The sequence below is a fragment of the Molothrus ater genome, chromosome 10 (assembly GCF_012460135.2).
Source record: "Molothrus ater isolate BHLD 08-10-18 breed brown headed cowbird chromosome 10, BPBGC_Mater_1.1, whole genome shotgun sequence".
Taxonomy (NCBI): Eukaryota; Metazoa; Chordata; class Aves; order Passeriformes; family Icteridae; genus Molothrus; species Molothrus ater.
In genome coordinates this window covers 8,997,890-9,024,376 of record NC_050487.2, presented here as the reverse complement: position 1 = coordinate 9,024,376, position 26,487 = coordinate 8,997,890, and the positions used below count along the sequence as shown (strand labels likewise).

General features: G+C 46.5%; 2 protein-coding genes across 3 annotated transcripts in view; both read left to right on the top strand.

Annotated features, from left to right (window-relative positions):
• The window catches only part of CUL3 (cullin 3), a 55,092-nt gene extending 51,189 nt beyond the window's left edge, over positions 1-3,903 (top strand). Inside the window, exons 14-16 of the mRNA XM_036388604.2 lie at positions 1,751-1,937; positions 2,675-2,820; positions 3,423-3,903. Of these exons, the coding sequence (XP_036244497.1) occupies positions 1,751-1,937; positions 2,675-2,820; positions 3,423-3,554 (465 nt within the window). The 3' untranslated portion in view covers positions 3,555-3,903. The remainder of the gene's footprint in view (positions 1-1,750; positions 1,938-2,674; positions 2,821-3,422) is intronic.
• Positions 3,904-14,515: 10,612 nt separating this feature from the next.
• Positions 14,516-20,370, top strand: FAM124B (family with sequence similarity 124 member B). Of its 2 annotated transcripts, none has more exons than XM_054515861.1 (3): positions 14,516-14,611; positions 15,543-16,852; positions 18,328-20,370. In XM_054515861.1, the coding sequence occupies exons 2-3, from the start codon at positions 16,133-16,135 to the stop codon at positions 19,225-19,227; spliced, it is 1,620 nt and encodes a 539-aa protein (XP_054371836.1). In that variant the 5' UTR covers positions 14,516-14,611; positions 15,543-16,132; the 3' UTR covers positions 19,228-20,370. The 2 variants fall into 2 exon arrangements, with proteins under 2 accessions (XP_054371836.1, XP_054371835.1); XM_054515860.1 differs by having other exon boundaries at positions 15,538-16,852.
• The last annotated feature ends 6,117 nt before the right edge of the window (positions 20,371-26,487 follow it).

Genomic DNA, 26,487 nt, shown 5'->3' with positions numbered 1-26,487 from the left:
CAGCAAAGGAAGAAATAGTAACTTTCTATGAGCAACTTGGGAAGAAATTATTTGATACTAGGAAATAGTTAAAATATGTGGATATTAACAACTTCAAATGGTATAAGTATTTCTGAATGCATTATGCTAAGAATACTCTTAGGAACATTATAGTATTTCCTAATCATCTATAAGGAGAAGGTACCAAAACCCCTGATTTTTTTATTTTTTTGACTGGGTGATTTTATTCTATTTACCTCATTCCAGTTCACTTGACCTTATGTCAAAAACAGTTTTATGTGGCTTCACGTAAAGTCACCACCTCTGTGTGTAGTGTCAAGGTGAAAAATAATGCCCATTTTGTCTGAGTCTTGGCATCACAGAGAGCTGGTAGTGAGGTGCTGTGCATGAGGTGCAGTCTAATTCTTGATTAAAGTCTGAGTCAAAGCCACTACATCCAAATCATTTTTCTTGTATGTTGTCAGTGGTGCCTGAAGACAGAAAAGTAGCTGTTTTTTCTGGGTTGATTTAAGAAATAACTTGAGTACACTCAAGAAATAACATTATTTGATAGAATTTAGTTTGATTCTTCTGGTCACTCTTTAAAGACCTTTTAACAAGTGATTTATAGTTCTTTACAGATCTTAGCATTTCGATCACTTGGAGTTGTTACTGTTTTTAAGCTAAGGTCATCACATGGACTTGTGTGCCACGAGAATCAGGAATTTATGGGGACAAAAGGGCTTGATACTGCCCTTGGAACCAAAGTTGGGGAAGCTGAGAAAGGGATAGCTCTTGGGGACAGCTGCTTGTCTGCAAGGTTTGTTTTGTCTCTTTAGCTCCTACAAGTCCCTCAAGAGTCTGAATAAGAATGTGAAATCAGAAGTGTCTGCAGTTTCCTCAGGCTAGAAATAGGAAGAAAAGAGATGAGAAGAAATGAACTTTTACTGAAGAGAGCTCAGTAAACACATAAGGTCTGAGAGAGCAGCATAGTTAGCCTTCTCCTAGAGCATATTAAGGCATCATTCTGCATCCAGTGTAATTTATTTACTAGCTCAGGACCACTGTTGACTTGCCTAACATCCATCTCTCAGCTGACTCTTGAGAGCACTGACAGAGGTACACCAGGTTATGTACACGTTTTACAAACAGTCTTCTTCAAAATTCATATATTTGCTGCACTATAATGGGCTCTTTTTGTATTTCACCTGGAGCAGTCCTAGCCAAAGGCATCTGGGCTGTAAATAAATTGTTGGAGCTATTCAGAAGGGAGGTATGATGATCTAGGGTATTTGTCTGCTACAGTGAAACCAGACATTGTTTGCTCCATTTGTAAAGATCTCTGTTAGCAGCGTGGCTGAACACAAAAGTATTTGTGCATCTCTTGGTCAGGAATGGTCATGAATGGTCATGAACATCATGGATGTTTTCCATCACTGAGTTAGTCAGAAGGTTTGGTTTTGTCCTGTTCAGCAAACCCTGGAAACAGTTAACAAATCCTTTCAGCCCTCTCAGAAGTTACAGGGAAATGGAACAGCTGGCTATTCATTCTTCTCCTTCAGCTCGTGGTGACTGTTCATGTGACAGAATTCACTGAGTGTTGACCCAGGTGGATCATTTTGCACAGTACCCACTGAGACCTTGCTGCTGAACGAGTCCTGACCTTTCAAGTGCCACAACTATCACAGTTTTACTTTAAGCAATCCCTGATGTTGTGTGCAACACACAAACTTCTGCCACAGCCATGAGCTAACAAAGTATTCTTCTTTAGGAAATTCAGCAAGAAACTGATATCCCTGAAAGAGAACTGGTTAGAGCCCTACAGTCCCTTGCATGTGGCAAACCAACACAACGTGTCCTCACAAAAGAGCCCAAGTCAAAAGAAATAGAAAATGGTCACATATTTACAGTGAATGATCAGTTCACATCCAAACTACACAGAGTCAAGATTCAGACGGGTAAGTCAGCTTTATATTCTACTCTCTTGCAGTCTGCCCTAAAACTTCAAATTATCTTTTGCAGGATTGATGTCCATAGAGGTAAAAGGAGAGAATTTTTTTTTCTTGGTGATTAGTTGCATCAAAATGAAAATTCAAATGCCAAGAACAGTATGGAAGTCAGTTAAGCCTTTTACTTTACAAAATTTGTAATTATCTCTTACAGGAAATACTGAAAGATAAATAAAATCCAAATTAAATAATAAAATGAAAAATATGCTACTGATTGATTCAGAAATAGGAAAATTGCCTCATAAGTTGCTGTACTGCAGTGAAATGAGTGATGTTTTTAGCCCATGATACAACAGCCATTTTCAAGTACCAGGTAGCTTATAATGGTTTTGGGCAGTGATTTGGGTTTAACAAATAAGGGAAGCTGAGTGTATAATAACCACTTCATTAGCTTATAGCAGTGCTGGTGCTTGTGCCTGCAAGCAGATTTGAGTACTGTTCAAATTTTAACATAGTCGTAATTAAATAACAGTTTGTTATCTTGTCAGTTGCTATCAAAATATGCCAGAAAGTGTTAGTATGTTCTTGTGGCTGCTTTTCATTTAAACAAAAAAAATCAACTTTGAAAATGTCAAAACTCAGGAAAATATAACTTGATGTCTAGATGAAATAAATAGTGAAGCTAACACACAATGAAACACATTTTAATTTTGCTAACATAATTTACATTCTCTATTTTCTTTAAGTTGCTGCCAAACAAGGAGAATCTGATCCAGAAAGGAAAGAAACAAGGCAGAAAGTAGATGATGACAGAAAACATGAGATAGAAGCTGCTATAGTTCGGATAATGAAATCTAGAAAGAAGATGCAACACAATGTGCTAGTAGCAGAGGTATGCTGGTACTGAGTTTTGCTTTTGCTATTATCTCATTAAAGTTACACAGCTCTTACTAACATGATTCTGAAAGGCTTTTGAGGGATGCTGTATTTAACCCATCCTTTCTTTTCTCCATGTCTCTCTGAAGACACCTAAATCCTTACTCTTCACTTTAGGATGTACTCACGGGTGTATCTAATTTTCCTTCCTACTTTTAGTGCTGCTTGGATGTTAAATTGCTTGAAGAGCAAACCAGTGTGCTTTACATTATTTTTGGCTTTGATCATGTTACTGAGCAGAGAAGCAGTCCTGCTGCTTTTCACTGCTAAGCTCACACAGCTCCAGGACATGACACATTTTGCCCTCCTGAACTCCCTCAGAGCTGTGAAACTGGGAGCATTCTCAGGTTGTGACCATGCCTCTGTGGAGCTTTGAATCATACCCCAACATGAGCAAGCAAGTGGAGGCACTGTCAGAAGTCTGCAAGCTGCTTTTTATGCTCTGTAGCTGTCACCATCTCTGTGTTAATACATTTTTCTGGTTGTTGTGTTCTGTTAGGGTACATCAAGATCTTCCTTGCGCTGTGATTTTATATTGTTGGCTTTATTTTGTTTTAGGTAACTCAGCAGCTGAAGGCCCGATTCTTACCAAGTCCAGTTGTTATTAAAAAACGTATTGAAGGACTTATTGAGAGAGAATATTTGGCACGAACACCTGAGGATCGCAAAGTATACACTTACGTAGCATAAAATGCGTTCAGAAAATTTGATTTATTCTTGGACTATACTCTTCGCATGAACTGGGAAGTTCTTTTAAATCATTAATATTAAGACGACCATCTTCTCTATTAAATTACAGTACATGTTCTAGACCATTCAGATCAAGCCTTTTACTCCTTTTGAGAGTTTTTGACATGAATTAATTGAGCTTCAGGCTTTTCAACGTTATCCCTGTAGAGATCATCCTTACAATTCTTCGGGAAAATGTGAATGTGCTGCGTTTGTTTTCAATACTGTATGAAAACAGAGAAATAAAAATGACTTTAGAAAATACAGCTCATTTAAAAAAATAAATTTGTTGGAATTTCATTTCCCCAGATCTTCAGTGTTGATGTAAATGTGTTTCTGTAGTGTTGCTTAGCACTTCGCGCATTGTATAAGTTGGGTTTAAAAGAAACCACAAGTGGTAAGGCAAAATTCCCACTTACCTTGCTCTGCTTCAAATGTTTTGTTTTTTTTTTAACTAGACATGTTTAATTTAAATACTTGCTAATTTTTTGAAGACCCAAGAAGACAACTTGAGCATGCTTCACTCTTCCAGCTGCACTCACTGTTCCAACAACATGAATCAGGAACTTCTGGGGGCTCAGAAAAGACCGTAATAATTTTGGCTTTCCCTTCTGTAATTTGAGTTCTTCTAAATTAAACTCTATATTGATTAGGTTTTTTCTGGTTTCTTTATAGGAAAAAGGACAAGATTTTAGTGTGTATAAACTGTATAATAATTTTTGCTGTTGTACTCACTGCTGATGGTGGATTGTACAGGGCGATGTTTTTATTTCACTAAATGTAGACAAAATAAATTTAAAATAAATGGATTTAGTGTACACAAACAACTAATTCAAGTGTGTTAGAGTACAGGGTTGACAATCTTTGGAATTAAATACTGTCCCCTGGGGATGTACTGGGATTATATTTTGTTAATAAACATCATAGATGGAGCTGTAGCCCCAGGGCTTCCCATCATAAATGCATATTTCAGGAGATTAAAGTGAAGCCAGCGTGCACTATTTGTTTTTAAAAATGCATTTTAAACATGCAATAAAAAATTGTTACTGTAATGAAATTTTTAGTTCTTACCCTGAAACTTTTTTTCTTCTTGACAGTACGCTGCAAAAATAGATTAAAAATAGCAGTTTGGTGGCATCATTCTTCTCACAGTTAGAAATTTTTGAGTGTGCATTGTACTGCAGTTTTTATTAAACCGACATTCCAGTGCACATATTCTGTGCTTTCCCAGCATAACTATTTTTCTGCTTTAATTCAAAACAGTATTTTTTGTCTTGGTTCACATTACTTTCACCCATAGATCTTGATAAATCTAGTTGGGATGGGCTTTCTAATATGAAGAGCTGGAAATGAAGCAAAAAGAAAAGCTTGGTTATAGAGCATCAGAGCAGTTCTTGATGGGCTGTGCTGAACAAATGCATGGTGCTGGTGCAACATTTCAGTGTGACTGGAGGGTGTTTTTCACAATGTGTCCCCACAATTTTAGCCCTCTGCAGCCTGTTAAGGTACAAGTCCTGGCTGCTGTTCAAGAGCAGGATATTTCTTCTAAAGAGAGGGACTGGAATTAGGATGATATTTTAGCTTGGCTATTTGGAAGCTTTATTTATGAAGCTTTAAGTTTACTGCACACCCCCAACACACCTACACACCCACAGAGTAGTTTTTGAACCAGCAGAAGGAGGTGGTGGCTGAAGAACTTTCTTGCCTTGTCCATCAGGAATTTAGCCCCAAAGGAAAGAGCTGGACCATTGGCCCTATTGAAAAGGTGTTTTCTGGCTGTTACTAAAACACCTTTGTCTCTGCACAGGGTATGCAAATCTTAGTAGAGATGTGGTCATTGTACAGCCAGTACAACAGTACTAAACACAGGGAGCTGATCTGGGGTTTTGATTTTGTTTAAAGTCATCAGAAACATCTTCCTCAAAATGTAAATTACTCTTCCATGTACCAATATGAAGGTTTTCTTTTATGTATAAAGGACTCTTTATTAGCATCAATGTTGTGATATTGCATATTAATGTTTTCCCATGTGCTTTGCAGGGAGAAATGAGTTCAAGTCCTTTTCCCTGTGAAGTTTACAGAGACATGAGTGTTGTGATTTGGGACAGGATGTCTTTGTCCTGTGCATTGCCTCTGTACTTCTGTTGTACATCAGCTGAAGTTTCCTACTTCTGGTGGCTTTTGGGAGGCTGAATGTTGTGTGAATGACTGTATAATTAGGTGTTGAAGAGTGTCTTTTTAAAAGCTGTGTGGGCAAGAGTGTTTGCCAGAAGAACAGCAGGTGGTGATGGCTGTTTTCAGTAAAAAATATTAAGAGCATAGTTTCCATTTTAATAGAATTTTGAAGACACTATTCAGGAAGAGACTTCTGCTGAAGTCAGATTTCAAAAATATGCCCTTGGCCATTGAACATGAGGTAGAGGATTGAAAAATGGAGAACGTGAAAGTTCCAGTAAGAGACAAGAAGACATCACTAGTACTGTGCTTAAGGTGAGTTTGATGTTTACACGTTTGTATCTGGGATTTCATTTACAATCTATAGTAGAATTCTGCTAAGCCTTATCTAATTTCAGTTCCTTCTTAATTTCTACTTAAAGCTTCTTTGTAATTTTGTTAAAATATCATTAGTAGGATTGTAGTTACATGTGTGAGTGCAATTATTAATAAGTTTGGTTTCTTTGCATTAATGTACAGCTAAAGGCATTAACAAGACTTAATAAACATGGAGTTTAGTTCTTTGGAATTTTTAAAATTAGAAGTAGGGTTTGAGTTTTATAGCTGTGTGAAGAAGTGTAGGTATATACTTTCCTTGTACATGAGTTTATTTAAAAGTATTTAGAGTATTCCTCATTTACCATCATAACAAATGTGATGATCCTATGGATCCCTGGTGCAGTTCTTGCTCTTTTCCATGTTCGCTACCTTTACAGCTTTGGTTTACTCTTTGTGTCCCCTGGAATTAATCCATACAGTTTCCCCACTGGCAATTCACAGAATAAATGAATGCCAAGCAGACCAAGTCTGTGATGTTAAACTACTCCTGAATGCAATGTCTTTCCTCTTTTCCAAAGACAAACTTTGCTCTGTTGACCCTGAAGCTTCCAATGTAACACAATTTGTTCTACTTGCCACTGCTCATTTAGAATCAGCCACTGGTGTCAGATTTACTTTCCCTCACCCTGTGGAAACAGAAGCTTTGCACTAAATATGCTGGGTGGTTGAAGTATTTTTATTCCCATGTATTGCAATCAAATTGTGTAGTACCTGATGGGTGGCACTTGTATATATATATATATATACACGTATGGTAATAGAGCCTTTCATAATGCTGATTTGTGGGGATAAGCTTGCACAGAGATGGGGTTCCAGTCTTTTCAGAAGTATCAAAAACTGGAACTACTTGTGGCCTCTGCATGTCCAAAACTGGCCAGAACCTCTATAGCTCAATCCAACCCTTTGGCTCTGCTTTGTTCCTCGTGGTGCTTAGGGGGAGCTGCGCTCTGATCCTGAGCTCCCCCTTCCACGGAGCCCTTTAGAGCAAGGGTTGGTTTGACAGCCTAGAACTGGACTAAATAATGTGCATAGCTGGCATCATCTTGTGTGTGTCTGGGACAAAGGTGAATTTCTGTTGAAACTCTCATTTTGATAGCTTGGACAGTAAATGCAATAACCATTGTGCTCAGTCCAAAGTTTAATGGTTCCTTGGTCCTCTGGAATGTTCATTTGAAAAGATTGTACGATGCAGAACTTACATGTCCAGCTGAAAGCTGGATAAAGGTACAGGATAATAGTTCACCCACTTTTCTGTCCTTCACTGTGCAGGGAAGTGTTCATAGATTGTGCCCCCAAACTGCATTTAATATTCTGAATCTTTTAGCTGTGGTTGGGTGTAACTGCATGGACATGGCTGGACCTCTTGCCCCAGCAGAGTCCTGTTGAGCTGGCATCAGTATGTGTCAACTGTATAAACAACTTCACTTCTGCTCTTTGCTTCCTTCCTTTCTTCTCCAAAACTGGAGCTTTCACGGGGAGTAAGTCCATGGGAGCTAATGCATGCAGTAGCTTTGAGATGAACACAGGGTAGGAAAAGAAGTAACATTTGAACATATAGCAGTGATGTTTTGTTAATCATTCTTTCTCCTGCAGTTTAAAGCTTTTATTCCAGATACAACAGAGGAATCCTTGGATCTTAAGAGCTCCTCTCTTCCTCCTCTGTGAACACTGTGCTGCTGTGGTTCACTTCATTTGCGTGCCATCTCCTTCAAACCCTGTCAGAGCAGTGGTATTTGGTGTGGCAGGAGCTGAAGCAAAGGTGGGGGATGCTCAGGGCAGCAGAGGGAGGTGTGTTTGCTCCCAAGGGCTGTTTGCTGTCGACGCTCAGGCTGCCCTGCGGGGAGGAAGGTGAATCTCTGGGGGGAGCGACAGAGCTGGGGTAAAACGTGTTTGAGGTAGTGCTGGATGTCACAGGGCAAAGGGGTGCAAAAGGCAGCTTCAGTAACTTGTGCTCACCATGTGTAAGAGGTTACCCGTGCTGGTGGCTTTGGGCAGCCTGGGGCACTTAGAGCATGCCATTGTGTGTTCCTGGGATGTGGGGAGTGCAGAGCAGACCTGCTGCGAACATCCGGAGCTGTGCCCCGGGCAGGGACCCCACTGCCGGCTGTCTATAGGGCGTCCTGGGTACCTTCCCACCCTCTGCTTTCCTTGACTGAAGCTCTGTTAAATACCCAGCAGCGTCTTTAACCAGCTGCTCCTGCAGTTTGTGTCTCAAAACTTTTAAGAATGTGTTTTGGAATAGCATGGACTGGCAGGAAAAGCAAATTCCCATGTGCAAGAAATGTTTGAGTTGAATGAGGACTGAGAGTTACATACACGGTGTCAGATGATGAAACGAAACACATCTGTAAATTGAATCTGAAAATCATGGCTTTTTAATCTAGTCATGGGACACCTTTTTAAGTTATGATGCCACATTTTATTTCTTGAACATGTTTCTTAGGAGCTGAAGACCTTTTGAGATTTCCACAGGCCACAGAAGGATGTGGATTAGTTGACAGTGATAAATATATTTATTATTTATTTCTTCCTTGCTGTAACCACTTCTTTAGATAAGTATGGCACAGCTGGAGTGACTTATGAGACTTAGCATGTACTGAGAGTCTTGCACATCCTGAACTTGGAGTGGTTTCAAGAAATGAACAGAAAAATACTAACAACCCTGTCTAAGGCTGAAATCCTGGTGTCTTGAGCTCTGTTGTTCCAGCAGTCAGTCCGCAGTTACACACTGTGACAGGACGTGGGCTCACTGGTCATTACCTTTAAAAGGAAACAGGTATTGTGGAAATCAGGGGATTTAGCCCCCCCAAAAAGAGTATTACCTGAAATCTTGGAAACAGGGTATTTCCTGTGCACGTGTCATGTTCTTTGAGTGATGAAATTTGATCATGAACTGTGATTTTTCAGTTGTATAGAGGTTCTTGCTATGAAGTGCTGCACTGGGCAGAATGACACTGCAGCTGGCTCCCCAGGCAGCAGTGAGCAGCTGGTCAGTGCTGGTGTGGTACCCAGAGGGGAGTGTGAAAGCAGGGGCAGCACCAACACACCAGTCAATGTCACCTGCTAGATCCTTCAGCACTGAGCTCTTGTAAGAGCCCTGCTCTGGTGTGTTCACCACAGGTGCTGGTCTGCTGCTGACACTGCTCTGCTGGATGAGCAGTGCTAATGCCAGCAGGGTGACAGCTCCAGTGCTGGTGTGTGACTGGTGATCCAGCCTGAGCTGGGAAACTCGCCTGTGACACCTGCAGGAATTCATCCCAAGCCCCAGGCTGCATGACTGAGCCCTGGGTGCTCCATGAAGAGACAGCTCAGCTGCTTCTTCCCTTGGAGAGATTGCTGCTCATTGCACTCTTGGATGAAGCTGGGGGTTGTGTTCCTCCAGGGATGCAAGTTGCACAAAGAGGCAAGTATAAGTTCTTGTGATTCAAATGAAACTGCTGGTCTTTTTTGAACACAGGTGAGGGAGTAATGTCTGAAACTGCACCACTCTGCTCTTGTCTGATGGTTGTGATACAGAATGATATCAACATGGAATAATATTTATTCTCAATCTGCTCAGGTAATAATGGCATCATAAAAGGAAGAGCAACAGAAAAGTTAGCTTTTTAGAAATTGGTGAATAGTAGAAAAGAGTGAAAATACTATCACAAAGGATAGGAGATAGGCTCCAGGTTTTCAAATCACTCTGCTTCTGTACTTTTTAGCATCTTTAGCTTCTTTGGCATCTTCTGCACTTTAGCTGTAGTAAAAAGTGTGCTCTGAAAAATCCATGGATGTGGTCTTGTTGCCCAAGGACAATCATGCTTCCTGTCCAGGTGGGCTGTTAGGATCGTGTTTTATGTTTTAGGTATTTTTATCCTCTTGTTTTTAATCTCAGCTATTTGTTCTCATTAGGTTAGTACCTGAAGCCTCATTTTTGACCACACTGTATTTATCCAATATGTGGAAAGAAAGCCGCAGCATTAGTCCTTGCTTTAAGGAAATATGATCATGTGAATGTCTCTATTTTTACAATCTTTTAAATTAAGCCAAGTTTTTCAAGGACAGCCCAGCTTTTTTAGAGAAGTTCACAGACTGGTAGGTGCACTCTGTCCCATTCCACTCTAAGCCACTGAGGTTTAGGCTGGTGGTTCTGGGCTTCTCAAACACAATCTCTGAGGGTTTTTTTCCACATTTTTTACCTGCAAAGAAAATCTTGCAAATATGGTGTGATTGTACCTCACATCAGTATCTGCCTGGGTCTGCAGCCAGCTGACAGTCTGCCTGCTCTCAGCAGTATGTCCTAGAGCAAGAACCAAATTGCTGCCCAGGAGGGAAAGGCCTGTTTCACCTCCCCAGTCCTGGAACTGCTGACCTGGACTAGCTGTAGGCAGGACAAGGAAGTTGTCTGGAGAGCCCTGTGCTCCTGTTTGCCTGAGTAAAACTGGAGGGAGAAAAGGGGCATCCACCAGAAGGTGCAACTTCCAGCCTCTGTTTATGAATAGCAGTCATTTTAGCAGTCCTGGTTTTGGGAGGAAAAATTCACAATAAGAAGTCCTGGAGTCCTCAGAGTGATGCTACATTAGAGCCTGGTGGTGCCTTACAATGGCTTTTGAGTTCATGTGCACATTTTCCTTTGTAAAGTTACCAGATCCCAGTAAAGTCTGAGTTTCCTAGACCTTGAGAGCCACTTCTGCTAATATTTGTTGGCTATTTGGATCTTGCTTCTTTTGAAATTCTGTTAAAGATGAGGCTAATAATCTCCTGCAGCTTGTCTGTCACAGCATTTGGTATCAACTTAATTATGCAAATCTGCAATTCCAGAATAATGTGGGATCCAGGCCAAGACTCTTTTAATTAGAAGTTTGGGTGTATTATTCTGTATCTCAGGAAGGCTGTCTTCAGGAAAGGGAGTAATTAGAAGCTTTCAGAGTGCGTGGGTCTGACTTGTTCCTTGAGCTGGAGCTGGCCTGGCTGGCGGGGTCAGCGCCTCCTGGGGACTCGCCCTTATTAGCACTCGGCAGGGAGCAGTCACAGCCGGGCTGCTGCTGGCCTTCCAAGAATGCTCCTCTGAGTGCCCTTCAACAATGCCAAATGAGAGCTGATTAAACACTTCACTGGGCCCTGCAAGTCTTGGGTTTGCTCAGATCTGCCTGTTTTCTTTTTCTGGATGATTTTTAATTGAGGTGTAATGTATATAAACATTGCTGGGTTCAATCTTTCAGAAATGAGTCTCTGGAGCTGGGCACTTAAATTCACACGTAGCAGGCTGACCTCCCCCTTGTCCCACTCTGACCTGTGGAAGGGTGACACTGGGGATGTGGCAGAGGGATCCTGGAGATGCCATCTTGGGTCAGTGCTAAAAGCTGCCTCTTCAAAGTCAGGACACCACAGGAAAAGCTGAGAGAGTTGGGCTTGTTCAGTCTCAGGAAGGCTGAGAGGGGATCAAATCAGTGTCTATAAGAGACTGAAGGGAGGGTGTCCAGAGAATGGACCAGGCTGTGCTCTGTGGTGTGAAGCAATAGGACAAGAGGCAATGGCAGAAACTGATGCCCGGGAAGTTGCACCTGAATGTGAGGAAGAACTTCACTGGATCAGGTTGCCCAGAGAGGGTGTGGAGTCTCCCCTCACTGGAGATATTCCAGAACAGTCTGGACCCAATCCTATGCCATGTGCTCTGGGCTGGCCCTGCCTGAGCAGGGAGGTTGGACCCGATGTCCCATGGAGATCCCTTCCAACCTGACCCCTCCTCTGATCTTTGTTACAAATACTTGTTCCTGCTATAACCTCCAACTGGCTCATTACATTTAGTGGGTCTTGGTTTGGGTGCATGGAGTGTCTTGGCTTTTTTAAAAAATATTTTAGACAAACTGAAAACTGAGGAAAAATGGAACTGTCTGCAAGTGCCCTGTAACTGGCTGAGCACACATCACCTGGTGAGAGTTGAGTATGACAACCAGCCAAGGCCATGCAGTGCCTTTCTGCAGCATGTTTGTTACTACTGGGAAGCTCATCTCTGTGTCTCAGTGCTGCTTTCAGCCTTGCCCTTGCCCCAAAGCCTGCATCACCTGCTGACAGACTCTTGCTGGATCACTACTTTCTGATAGCTTGCTAAAAATAAGAAATAAGAATACCTTGGGAAAGAAGTCTACTTAAATAAATGCAGTAGGCTAGATGGGGTTTTGGTCTTTTGGTCTTTAGTTCCTCCAAAGTGGTGATGGATTGGAGTCACAGGGTTTGAAGCCAGAGACAACCTCTGAAAAGAGTTTTGTATTCAAGTAAGGTCTTAATCTTGGTTTTTATCTCAGTACTGTGTATGCTGTATATAACTGTCATCTAGCAGGTTAATTTAGTAGTTTTGTCCTTGTTATAGGCAGAGCTTGAGATTGGTGTAAAAAAAAAAAGTTTTTAAAAGAAATTAGGAAGCCTGAGTCATGTATTTAATGAGGCCTTCTCCCAAGGTGCTTAGGTAATACATACTCAGTCTCTCTCCAGTTAATTACATTCTAATAATCTTTGTAAAGTACCTTCCTTACAGATGTTGCTCTGAACTTATTAAATCCTGTGATGCATCATCAGTTTTGGTGGTGTCAGCTGGAGCTAAGGGCTCTTTGCCCTTTGGAACCGTGCAGATGACTAGGCACAACTCAGGAATTGATTATGAAAAGGAATTTTTAATTAAATTAATTAAAAGCCTTTCCACTGTAGAATTTTAGATTTAGAGCAGACAGTATTCTCTAAGGTTTCATACCATAAAGTGTTTATTACTTGTTTATGTTTGGACTTTAATTTAGCATGGCTTACCAGTGTCTGCATTAGTGCCCGCTCCTATTTGTCCTGCTCTTGCACACAGCTGGAGTGCCCCAGCAGCTCCCTCTCTGTTCTGCTGTGTTACCAGTCACTGCCAGCTGGGAATGGGGCCCTGATTTTTTTGAGTCCCATATCAGAATTGTTCACCCCTTCTCCCCTCAGCACAGCCACTTTTCATGTACCATTGACCTGCTATATTTTTCTAATCTCTTGAAGAGATCTTTCTTGGCGCAGTCAGTAGGTCACTGTGAAAAATGTGCTATTCTGTTTGGCAGACAGACTGGGAAGCTGGGGGAAGGGGAGGCAGAGAGGAAGGCAAGGACTCATTCCATTCAGGGATCAGAGTGAAATCAGCACTTTGCTTTTCTCAAATGACCCAGCAAAAGCCAGCACTGTTCTGGTGGCAGCCATCCCTGTTCCCCTGAGCCCAGCAGTGGATGGAGGCTCTTAGCTCAGCAGCTGCAGCAGTGAGGGCCAATGCACCCAGGCTTTATCCCAAGGCTTGGGGATTGGACACAAAGGGAGGGCATGAGGACACCCTTGTCCGAGGCTGAGGAGCCTGGTTTGAGCCTTTCCCCAAGGATATTGAGTTGTCAGAGCAAGGGGAAGAGGAACAGGAGGGTTTGGCTGGGTGGTGGGGCTGCCCTCCTCTGAGGGAGAGGGTCAGGCAAAGGCTGAGCTTCAGCTCCTCTCGTGCTCCTTGCAGGAGGATTGGTGGGTGCTCCTGAGCCAGAGCTGCTGGGGAGCTGAGAGCCAGACCTAAAGCTGTTCTCCAGACAGCTTCATCAGGTAGAGTTTCAGAGCTGTGACTGTTTCCCTGTCTCACCCCAGCAAGCACAGAAGAAATACAGTGGGGGATTCAAGATTTAGCCCTTTTTGTGAGTAAGGCTCAGGTTTTTGGCTGTTGTAAAAACAGGAGAGATGCTGCATACTTTCAGCAGCCTCTGTGGGAGGCACCTACCCATCTGGAAAACAATTTGGCTCCCCCTGGCCACAGCAGGAGCTGGAGAGGGCTGAGGTTTCTGCATCATTCCCTAACCAGCCCTTGCCCTCCACTTGCTCTGCAAGAATTCCCAGCCCCTATCCTTTGTCACCTTCACCCCAGAGCTGCAGCTGCCCACCAGATTTTCCAGCAGATTGGAGCAGGGCTGGGGTGAGAGCTGCCAAGGCAGCAGTGATGGCTCTGCACGAGGAGAGCCTGCCCTGGCTCCTCCTCAGGGCCCTGAGAGGGAGGAGCAGTTTGCAGGGCAGGAGTGGGGGTCCTGCTCCCAGGGAGGGGGCAGTGGGGCTGGGGTGCTGTAGCAGCCCAAGGATCTTCACCTGGGGTGGGAATAGGGGACCCTGCTCAAGGGAGCAGCTTCCAGCCACAACCCAAGCCTGATGAATTGACTTTGTTCAGGTTTTTTTTTGTGTTTCAGTGTTTTCCTGTACAGGCAAATTCCCCTGTTCTTCACAGGCAGGAAGGCAGATGACTGCCTGCCCCTGCCCTGTAGCAAGGAGTTGATGAATCATTTCCTTTTCCATATTTTAGTGAAATTGTGTTGTTCAGAGCTCATCTAGAGCATTTTAATGTTTTCAGCACTTGCACTCTTCACTCTCTTCCTGCAATTGTCTGAAGGCTGGATTTTGTTTTTTGTCTCCCTCCCAACAGCAGTTACTTGCTCGAAGTGTTGCAGGTGGGTGCAAAATAATCTTTTTCCTCATTTTCTAGACAGTCTTTTTAATTTTTATTGTACATAGGTGTCAGTGTATCTTTTAAAGCATGAATGTGTGTTTCTACCGTGAGAGAGATCTCCCTAAAGGAAACCAAGGCACTGCTGCTTATACCTTTAGACCTTGGAGATTTTACTTATTAGGATATAAAGTTAGTGTCATGTTATAAAAAAAAATGTTCTGAATTTTGAACAATTAATTGACTTATTGATGCTGGGATTTCTTAACAGTGAACCACTGCTTTGTGTGCTTGGCTGTTTGGAGGGAAGCTGGCATGTCAGCAGAGAGAGAGGTGCTGCTCTTAATTAGATGGAGCTGGACAGATCACCAGAGGCCCCAGTTTTGATTTAAATACTGGCTACAGTGGGGGCAGCTCTGTACAGGAAGTGGGTTTGGCTTGACCTGTATTGTGCTGCTGCTGGGCTGGCAAATAGGGGGATGAAGGGACAGTGTGATTTATTATTCACACTAGAAGAGAGCTGGAAAGCAGTGTATTTTCAGCATTCCTATTGCAGCTTATGCAGTAAGCTAAGTTAAGTACCAATATGTAAACCCAAGGAGCAAGAAAAAATCCCTTGGACTTTGCCTAAGGCTGCTGAGTACATGGGTATCTCAGGGAAAAAAAAAGTAAAGGAGGAAAAAGAAGCAAAGAGGGCACTGAGAATGGAAAGCCTGGTACCCAGCTTTAGTGGGCTATGTACAATAACCCAGGACCTGGTTTCCAGTTAGGCAGGAAGTTACCTGTGTTGAGAAAGGGTGTAACTGGGAGTCTAGGCTTTTTCCCAAAGCTCCTCTTTCCTGATTTATATCTGCCCTTATTGTTATCTGTCATATTCACACGGTTGGGTTTTTTCTTTTGTTATTTTGTTTTCCTTCCTTGTTTTCAAAGAACAGCTTATCTGTGTGCCCCAGAAGGGTGGGACTCACAGAGATCACAGGCATTTTACAATGAGCCAAAGCCAGCCTGCTGACTACAAGGAAATTTGCTGAGGGCTTCAGCCACGAGTGCCACATGGGCTTTGCAAAAGGCAGTGATTGCACCGGTGGGACTGGGCTGGGTCCGGAGCAGCCACTTCCACACTTCCACTGCCCGGAGACAAGTGGGCATCGCCTCACCCTGGGAAATCGCTGCTTGTGACTCTGCTGTCCCTGTTGTGAACGGCAGGAGCAGGAGGATGCAGTGCTGCTCCTGGACACTTGGGTCACAGGTACTCAGTGCCCAGAGCTCCAGAGCTGGGAGTGAGCCTTGAGCCGAGCTCTGCTGGGATGTGACCTGGGACCGCTCGCTTAAAGCCTTGTCACTCTGCACCTGGCCCCTCTGGGGCACACTGTGCTCACCCACGTGTTTCATCTGGTCACTGCAAAGCCTGTAGGAGTCCAGACTCATTCTCTGCAAGGCTCAGAGTCCACCCTTGTGTTCCCCAGGCAGAGTAAAAGGAAGGCACCAATTTGTCTGGTTTAATTTTTTGCCTGGAGTGTTTGCGATGGATGATGGAGCAGAGTGTCTGATGACTGTGCATCTCCTCACCCATTTGGGACGCTCATTCCCTCTGCAGCAAACTCTGGATCGGCTTCTGGAGTGGCTCTGCCTGGACATTCGCCTTTTCCTGGTGTCAGAGCGAGTTCCTCCGCTGAGATACTACGAGAGATACCACAGGAGGAGCTGCAGCTTTCCTGGAATATCCATCCTCCTTTTCCTGCACGAGGACTTGGGAGAAGAACGCATCTTCCAGGTGCACGAGCAGTTCCAGCGCCCTCCCTGGCGGTACCAGCGTGCCCAGTTTGCCAATTCCCGCTGTGCCCCATCCCAGCAGGAATTCTATGGGCTGGAGGAGCAGCTGCCCGTGTGGGGCATCAGGCGGGTGCGCCACGGCCCCGAGATCCTGCGCATCACCCTCCACTGCAGCTTCGACAACTACGAGGATGCGGTGAGGCTCTACGAGCTGATCCTGCAGAAGGAAGGCACTGTGCAGAGGGGCACCCTGTGTGTGTTTGTGCTGCACTCCAGCCCGCACGTGGCCGTGCAGCTGTGCCTGAAGCAGCTGCCCATCGGGGTGACGGCCGAGCCCCCCGACTCGGCGGCCCTGCAGTTCAAGGTGCAGGAGATCGGGCAGCTGGTGCCCCTCCTGCCCAACCCCTGCGTGCCCATCAGCAGCACCAGGTGGCAAACACAGGACTATGAAGGAAATACGATTCTGCTCAAGGTATGTGTCTGTGGGACTCTTTTATCTACTTGTTTCCAAGGGAAGCAGGACTGGTTCAAAATGGAAATTATGATTTTGTTTGTTCATGTTTTCTTTCGAATTTGTGAATGCAGTAATCGGTGTCTGCCCGTGCTGTGATGCTGTTGATAAATATAAGCACTGATCCTTGGAATGTTTTTATACAGTTAAATTAACATCATTACTGCTTGCCTGAAATGCAGATTATTGATGTTTTCTAGGGCAAACTAGTTCACTAGTTTAACATCTTCCCTCCTCTGCCTCAAAAAAATGATTGTAGCAGCCTAATCTTTTTCTGATAAATCATTGCTGTATAAATGTTTTTCAAAGCAGATTTTTGGCATCCAAAACCAGAAGTTTTGTAAGTGTAATGTTGATACAGCACTGCCTGCAATTGAGGTTGTGAGATCACAAGTGAGTTGAAGGTGACAAAAGTGACAAAGACCTGTGTCCTAGGAAATCTCTGCCTTTTCTGTTTAAGTGTGCAGTCCAGAGGTTATATGAATATAAATTAAAAAAAAAAAAAAAACAAGGACAAAGTCTGTGCTGAGATCATATGTAGTGAGAATTACACATGTGAGTAGAATGGAAGTTTGGGTTATTCTAATAACCCCTCCCACCTCTGGTTATTTTTCTTGTAATTTGGATTTTAAATTATTTGACCTGGCTTTTTCCTCCCAGAAGTTCTCTGTTAGAGGTAAAGTTAATTACTTGGTTCCGCCTATTTTTGTGCTGCTCTGAACACTAATCTTAGGGCAGCCCTTGCCGCCTCAATCAATATCAATTTATAAACTGGTTTCCACCCTTTTGGAGTGGTCAAGGCCCTGGGTGTCTACACATAGCTTTGAAGTTGGTCCTACTGGAGCAGGGGACTGGGCCAGGTGACCTCCAGAGCTCCCTTCCTAAATTACTCTGTGGCTCTTCCTCTGTAGATACAAGGTCTTTGAGCTGACAGATGTACATGAATTCACTGGCAGGAAAATTGGAAGCTTTTTTGGGGATGTGACCATGCTGCACTGTGCTCCTTGCAAAGGAAGGTGTAAGCCACTTGAACTCAAGGATGTATCTTGTGTCCAAGCTCCAGAGAGCAGGCTGGCAGCCTAGTGCTTTATTCTGCAACTCTTCAGCCCCTACTGTATATCTTTCTTTTGAGTACCTGCAATTTACCCCCTGGCCTGACCTCCTGCCATATTGCAAACTAAATCCCAGGCTCTGCTCACAGACTCCACATGGAATTGTTATTCCTCCCTGAAGCCCCTTGTGGTAACTGGCAGTGGCTCTCCTTTACTATCGAGTTTCCCCTGGAATGCATGTGGATTTTTTGTATCCACAGTCTCCTTCGGCAGGGACTTCCCCATGTGTGCTGAGTCAGGCTGCAGGTGACCCCAGCACAGAGAGCATCATCGTTACTCAAGCTAGAAATGTGTGATAACCGGCTTCTCTCTAATTTTCAACAGGTTCAAAGCAGCTCCAGGACCCTCGAGACAAACATCGGGCTTTCCCAGCAGCATGACAGTACAGGCAGTGGAAGAATCCCGCAGGACTGTGTGCCAGCCCCTCTCGCTGTAAAACAGGGTGATCCTGGGCGGAGGAGCCAGGAGGTCAGAGCTCCGAAGGGTAAAACCAAATGTGCCCCAAGTGAAGCCGCCCCCGGCTGTGAGCGGGCGGGCAGTGACCTCCAGAGGCCCCTGCGCTCTGCTCCCGGTGCGGCAGCACCGCAGCAGGGCTGGGCAGCGCTGTCGCTGCGCGGGCAGGCGGGCAGGGGCCTGCGGGCTGCTCCGGCCGACAGCCGCGGGCAGCGGGGAACCGAGACCGACGTGGACACCGGGCTGGCCGTGCGGAGCGGCCGCCGCCCGCTGAGCCTGTTCCCCGGGGCCCTGCGGAGCAGCCTCCGGCCGCTGACGGACCCCGGAGCCGGGGCTGCCCTGCCCGGCTCGGCGCTGCGAGCCCCGGCCCGGAGCGACGGAGCCGCGCACGGAGCCCCGGCCCGGACGGACAGAGCCGCGCACGGAGCCCCGGCCCGGACGGACAGAGCCCCGCACGGAGCCCCGGCCCGGACGGACAGAGCCCCGCACGGAGCCCCGGCCCGGACGGACAGAGCCCCGCACGGAGCCCCGGCCCGGAGCGACGGAGCCCCGCACGGAGCCCCGGCCCGGAGCGACGGAGCCCCGCACGGAGCCCCCGCCCGGACGGACAGAGCCCCGCACGGAGCCCCGGCCCGGACGGACAGAGCCCCGCACGGAGCCCCCGCCCGGACGGACAGAGCCCCGCACGGAGGCCCGGGCTGCCCCCCGCCAGCACCGCGGGCCAGCCCGGCCCCGCCAGCAGCGGACGAGGAGCAGGAATTCTATATATGACCGAAACCAAACGTGCTTGATGGACTCATGCTTGGCAAAGGACAGCGGAGAGCTTTGGGATGTGCTGTGACTGCTGCTGCTGCTCAGGGTGTACCTCTGTCCTGTGACATCCCACTAGGGGTCACTGAGGCAGACACTGAATTTCCATGGAAAGATGCTTAAAAGGCTGCAGCAAAAAAAAAAAAAAAATAACACTGTATTTACAGAAAGTTGTTGCTTTGGTTTTGTTTTTTAATGCACAATAGGTGAGAGGTATGTTGTGTAATGAATAGGAATAAGCCATGTGACTCCTACAGCTGTTCTAAGATGCTAAAAAATAGGCAGTGACAAGTTCAGATGGGTTTTGAAGGTGCAGCTCGGCTGAGCTGCCCAAGCAGCTGGATGCCCCCAACCATGGGGACTCCCTGTCCCTTGCTAGGACACACTGGAACAAGCTTGTGGCATGGTCACTGTGGTCATGCTGGTTTTCCTTTTTTGGTATTTAAAATCTATCAGTGTTGTCAGTTTTATGCAAGATTTTAAACATAAGAATAATCTTTTAAATATTTCTCGATAAATATTTCTAGTGAGACCTTTTTCCCAGCTCAGCACAGTACATGCAAAAACCACACACTTGAAGAGAAGTGCCAGTAAAACCTGCTGCTGCCTATTCATTTGACACTTAAAATAAACACAGCAACAGGCCAGGCTTTGTTATAAACCAGTGTGCAATTAGCTGGCAATCCTAGCTGGTTTTTAATTAACAGAAGACAAGAGAAGTTGAGAATCTTGGAGGGAATTGCTAAATCCTCAAGAGTAAAAAGGACAGGAGAAATGAAGTCATGATTCAGCATCAACAGATGCTGAAATAACTCCCATCTTGATCAGTTTTCTTACTCAAGTAGGATTAAATAAATCTCAGCGGGAAATAGATGTGAAGAATATGAAGGAGGGGTGAAATTATTCAAAGAAGAGCCATATCTGGGGATACTTACCTTCCAAACAGTACAACAAAGAGGTATTTTCTCCCTTAAATATATCTGAATTCTGGAGGGGATATAGGGAAGTCCCTGCTCTGGGCCCTTACAGCTGGTTCTGCCCTGCCAAGTAATTCTCACGAACCCTTCAATTTGGGGGCCAAAACCTACAGAACAGGCCAGTTCATTCACTGGATTTTTACCTTTGGTGTGTGTTGAGCTTGGTATAAAGGACTCGCTCTGGTGGGAACAGCTGTGACCACTGGGGCCGTGGTGCTGTGGGTGCTGAGCTGCTGGTTCCTTTGATGGACAGCAGCCAAGGTGGGCAGCAGTGATTAACACCCTCTAACTGAGATTCTAATTTTGAGTTGCGTGTTTCTTCGGGGATGGTGGGATTCTGCTTTGTGCCAGGCAGTGCCATGCCAGGAGTGGGGACATGGCCCTGAGACTCCTGTGAGCCACGGGGTGACCCCAGAGGGGCACAGATGCTGCCATGTACCCACGGGGGAAGGTGATGAGCAGTCCCATCTGAACTGAAAGGCTTTTCTCCTGGGTCCCTGGCACAGTCTGGGTGATGGAGGGAGGAAATCTGTCCTTGCAGGAGCCGGGTGTGTGCTGAGAGAGCAAGCCGTGACACTGGGCTCACAAGAAGCAGGAGAACTTGCTCTGGGGTCACTTTAACACAACCTGAAGGGGTGAGTGCTGTTGCTTTTTTTGTTTAGCCCCTGGAAACAGCAGCTGTGTATTGGGTCTCCTCTGAAGCGAGCACAGTGGTGTTTCTGAGGGATGAGTCGCCCGGGAGCAGCGGGAGCACCCCCTGATGCCTGGATACGAGCACCCAGCCAGGGGGGCTCCCTGGCTCCCCACTCTGGCACGGTGTGGGCAGGAAACCCCTGCCATGGTCAGTGAGAGCCCAGGCTCGGCCTCATGCTAAAAAGAAGCTGGCAGCCTTGATTCTTTCGGGGATGCAAATGCTGAAAGCACTTTTTCCTCAACTCCGGGCCAAATTCAGCTTTCATGAAGGCCTCGGTAGATCCTGAGGCAGTTCTGTGAGCACAGCCGAGCTGCCCAGATTTACACTGTGGGGCTGGGCTGGGACTTCCCTTCTCTTCACCCGTGTCGCTGCCCTGCTCTGCACCCAGTACAAACAAAGCCTTGCAGCCGCTTGGTGGGGTGAGCAGATGTTTCAGAAATCTCATGTTTGTGATGGGAACACAAACCAGAAATTGTCTCTTTTGCTGAAGATGAGTGTGGCAGCCCCAGCCCGTGCCTGGGCTGTGTGTAATCGGTGCCCACCTGTGCAGGGCTGGGGCAGTGGTGGTCGCCTCCTCTACTGTCCCTTCTTTCCAGATGATTGCTGTTATTGTCACTGTCCGTGCCATTGGTGTTACCATTGCTGTAATGGCAGTCAGGTTTGCTGGGTTCCTGTTGTCCCCGTGTGTGGCGGCTGCGCTGGGCAGGTCGGGCTGTCCCTGCCACAGCAGCTCCGCCTGCTGCCCGCACACGGCATCCTTCCCCCCCTGTGGCCCTCACTCGTGATGAGATCACTCATCATTCATCATTCATCATTCGCTGCTTAAAATCTGCCAGAGAATCGCTCTTGGAAAGAGACAGCGAACATGAAAGATTTCGCTAAAATTTCTATGACAAAACGTGAGGTTAAACAAAACTCATTTTTTATCCATCTTACGAGTACCAATGGCACAAACAGGAGGTGTCATTATAGAACTGATCCTATTCTTGATAAACAATGCACTATTTTTTCCATACTTCCATCTATATATGCCTCAACATAATGTATCTAAGCAAACATTCAAAAGGGACAAGCAGTAGCTTTTAGCCTCTATAAGTTTTTGGCATAAGTAATATTTTTTTAGTCTTTTCCTTGGATTATTTTACAGGCTGGCATAATCAGAATAATTTAGCCTTTTTAACTCTATAACAATTACCTACTAAAATTCAGTTAAGCTTTTTATTTGAAAGAGCTTTGGTCATCATTTATCACCCACACACATGGATATAATCGGATTAATCACATTAAAGATCAGAGTATTTGGTTATCAGAGAAGATTTCTTTAAAACGACCAGATGAAGGAATATTAAGTGTCAGAAAGGCATTTCTCTGCCCTGCTATCTGCAGCAGCAGCTCCCCCAGCCCAGCTGTGCTCCAGTGTGTCTGAGGTGCTCCCCATCAAGTTTATTTCCAGGACAAGTTGCTCATTTGCAATGCAATATCCTAAATTGAACACCCCAAATACTTGGTACCCCACTGAAGTGTCAGAGATGTTCCCCACCCCCAAACCCTAACAGCAGAAATACAGAATACAAAACACAGCAAATGTTACAGTAGGAGCTTCTTTCCTGTTCCCAGGTATTTGTCTTCTTTAGGATGCAGAGGGTCAATCTGTACTAAAAATTCAATTACCCTATTTTTAAAAGAGAAACAGGGATCACACCCAAGTTTGGGAGGGTATCTGGAGTGTGAAGTCAGTGTGCATTCAGAATGGATCTGGTGTCCCAGGCACTGCCAGGGGGCAGTTTCATCTTCCATTGAATTTCTCAGCCTCCCCTTTCAGCAGGCTCCTCCCGACAACACAACTGCATTGCAGTTTGCTGTGCTGTGTTTCTGATGTTTAATTCTTTTTATTTGAGAGAGGTTTTGAGAGGTTTTCATCTCCCATTGAGCACTTGTATTAATATTCCAGTTCAGGATCCCAGTTTTGCTGCTGATTACAGGCAGGGACAGATCCAATTCCTATTAGGGGGAATTTATATTCTTTAAGAGTCCCAAAAGCTTTCTTCTCCCCTATCACCCCTCTTCAGGCACTGGCAGCCTGGCTATGCTGGGAGGTGATTAGGTTTGTAAATTTGTTCCTGCAGACACTCAGTGACACTGTTCATTTTCTCATCTCCCTCGTGCAACTGAAGTTGTGACAGCCTCACTTCTTTAATTGGGATCATCTCCAGCAGCATCTCAGGCTCAGAGGAAGCCTCACAGGGTGCAGCCTGGAAGGCAGGAGCAGGCAGGAGCTGCTGGGGCTGTTAGCTGGTGGAGATTGAGCCTCCCTTCCCAAAACTGGAAGAGAGGATGTGAGATACCCTGACAGCTGACTGGAGGTGAAAGATGCTTGCTCTGAAGTAGCCTCCTGCCTGTTGGCCTCGCTGGGTTTCAGCACCTTGGTGGGGAGAAAGAGGAGAAAGTTCCTGGTTGTGCTCCTGCCTTAGGTTTGGCTCACTGCTGCTCTCCTGGGAGTGGTGTGAGAGATGGAGGCGTGGTGAGGCATTGCCAGCCTCCCAGCCCTTCCAGCACTGTCCCTTGTGCCCTTGTGCCACCGTGCTGGGGGCTGGCATGGCCCTGCTGGGTGTGCTGCTGCTGCTTGGTCAGGGGCTGCAGACACAGGAGGGCTGGATCAGCCCCTGCCGTGCTCATGGCCCTCCCAGGAGTGCCTGGACTGGGAGCCCAGGCCATCAGAGCCCATCCTGATCCCTGCTCAGCTCCTGGCAAGGAGAGACTGTGTGAGCAGTTCACTCACAGGTGCTGGGCAGGCACCTGAGCCATCCTGGCCCCTTGCTGCTTTTTGAACCTGAAGCTTCACCAGTGCATGGTTGAAGTGGAAGTGTGGTTTGTGGTTTTGCTTTTGTTTTACCAGAGTTGGCTTAAAATGCCCCAGGGATTCTCAATTAAAACAATTTTTAAAAAATGAGATTATACTAAAGGAACCTCCCCGTATAACACAAAGGATTCTGAGTGTGCAGTGAGCACAAAGGGAATGTATTTTGGCCATTCCAGTGGCTGGAAGTTTTATTTCCAGTCTGGCAGCAGAACTAAGCAAGCAGACCTTGGTTGTGTTCCTGTCCCTCCCTTATTTGTTGGCTGTGTTAGACAGGAGTGTCCTCTCAGGATGCCCAGATGTGCTGGGAGCAGCACCAGCAGCAGCTTCCTCTGGATGCAGTGCTCTGGGAACTGGAAATGGTCACTGGGGTGGCTGCACAAAACTGGCATGAATAAATGGGTGTTGTGAAACCTTAGATGAAATGCAGCACTTCATGGCACTGATATTCCACTTCCCTGGGGGCTTCCTTGTCCGCTGGGCATGGTGGATGCTGTGTGGCCTCCAGCCAGCTCTTCAAGCTGTTGCTGCACTCTCCAAAGGTGAGTGGTTGGAAGGTGACTGACGAGGCTGCTCCTGCCACCACCAGGAGTGCCTTGCTGGAGCAGTGACACTGTCTGGGCTCCACTGAGGGTCCCACTGGCTCCCCACTGCCCTGGGTGGGTGCTTTGGCCACCAGCTGCTTTCACTGGGCAGGTTCAGTGGTTTCACACTGAGGAGGGCACTGGGCTCCCAGCTTTCCAAAATCTACAACCAAAATCTACAACTAAGACAAGCTGTGAGGGTTTCCAGGCAGCCTGTGTGAGCTGGGACACCAGAGGAAGGGGTAGGATGAGAGCAGAGTTTCCCTGAGAATTTGACTGTGGTTTTCTCATCTTGTTTTAATTTGGAGCTACTGGGCTTTGTGGAGAGAACAGCTGATTGCAGAAATGCCTCACGCTGATGTTTACCAGATATTCTTTCTAGATGGGAAAGTCATTCTGTGTCATGAGAAATTTCACAAGTGTTAGCTTTTTTTGCAAGCTGGAGTGAAACCAGATTTCAGGAGGTTTAGATTTCTCACAAGCTTGGAAGTGTGGCCACCCTGAGGTGCAGCTCCCTGACACCCTCTGGAGCAGCTCAGCCACCTCTCCCTGCAGCCCCTGGCACAAAGTGTCAAAGCAGACCAGGCAGGTGCCATGGGAGGCCAAGCACGTTCTGGTAGGGAAGAGCAAATCTTTTACTTCTCTCAGCTGCTTGGATTCAGCAATTGCCTCAGTGGAGACTTCTGCTTTCCAGTCTCATTGTTCAGCTCTGGTCATAACCACTGTTGTATTTACAAGTTCTAAGTGATGACAGGCCAGAAGCCTCCCCAGCATTTAATTCTTCCTGTGGCAGTGTGCTGGCTTTGCCTGCCTTCATCAGCACCCAGGGCTCTGTGTCCCTGCCTCTGCTTGCCATGGAGCTGAGCTGTGAACAAGCCCAGCCCAGGGCTGTCCCTGTGCCTCCCCACTCAAGGCACCCCTCAGCCCCTGTTCCCAGGCATCTCTTGCTCTGAGAGCTTGCACTTGGTTTGTACTTTGCTGGCATTGGTAGGGCAGGTTCTGTGCCATGGGCATCCTGAAGGACCCTCCTGCTCCATCTGTGCCCTGTGTGGTGTTTGTTCTGGACAGAGGGAATTGCTGCCAAGGCAGAGGTGGCAGCAGGAGGTGTGTGGGGGCCAGAGGTGCAGTACAGGCTCAGGTGGAGGGGCTGCCAGGAGCAGGGTGCTGTGGGAGGACATGCCAGGGGCTGGCGCTGGTCCCTCGCCATGCAGCAGGGCAGGAGGAAGGGCTCCTGCTGCTCCCTGTGCTGCTGCTGGCACAGCCTGTCTCCTCTGATCCTGCTGGGGAGTGCAGCACACCAAGGCAGCAGCCTGTGTGACCCAGAGGCAGCACTCAGGTGCTGGGAGCAGGGAGCTCCTGGCATTCAGGTCCCAGAGTGGGAGCTGCCAGGCCAGGCCAGGCCAGCAGCCCCCACAGCACCAGCCAGGCTGCTGGCACCAGCTGGGTCACTTCCACTCATGGGGCATGTAGAGAGCTGTGCTCAGAGAAAACCTGGAGCCTCTAGCCAGAAAAACAACAGGGAGGAGAGGAAGGCAGGAAAACCCATAAAACACTTTATTCTAATGTCTTGCAGATTCACAGCCCTTGCCCCACTCATCTGGCTGCTGGGTTTTATTTTCAGCTGTTTGATTAATGAGAGCATGTTCTGGGGCCTTTTGAAGTGTGGAGACCACTTCCACCCCCCTGGTGACTCAGAGCATCCCTGGTGAGCCTGCAAGGTGGTGCTGCCAGGGGCTGTGCTCCCCAGGGAGGGTGGGGGCTGCCTGGCAAGGTGCCCCTGGGGCTTGCTGCACCTGGAGTGCACACAATTCACCAAAACCAGAGCAGGATGGGATTTTTGTCCAGGTTTAATTTGAGCTTTCCTTGATTCTGGTGTAGCTGTGAGATCTGATGGACTCCTGTATTTCCTGTGTTCTGCTGTGCTTTTATGGCAGGAGCAATGACAATCCTCAGAGCAGGCTCGTCACCAGAGCCTGGGTTTGAGCAGTTTGTGAGGGAAGCTGTGCTGACAATGAAAATACTTTGCAAGTATTGCAAAGGTTGAATGGAGATCTCCTTCCTCCACACCCACCATGGACACCCTGGGCCTCTGAGAGGTGGATGAGGATG

Bases quoted from the DNA above. Each gene is read 5' to 3' on its own strand.
- FAM124B (XM_054515861.1), top strand. From the start codon at position 16,133: ATGGATGATGGAGCAGAGTGTCTGATGACTGTGCATCTCCTCACCCAT. The intron at 16,853-18,327 runs GTATGTGTCTGT...AATTTTCAACAG, and splicing joins GAAATACGATTCTGCTCAAG to GTTCAAAGCAGCTCCAGGAC.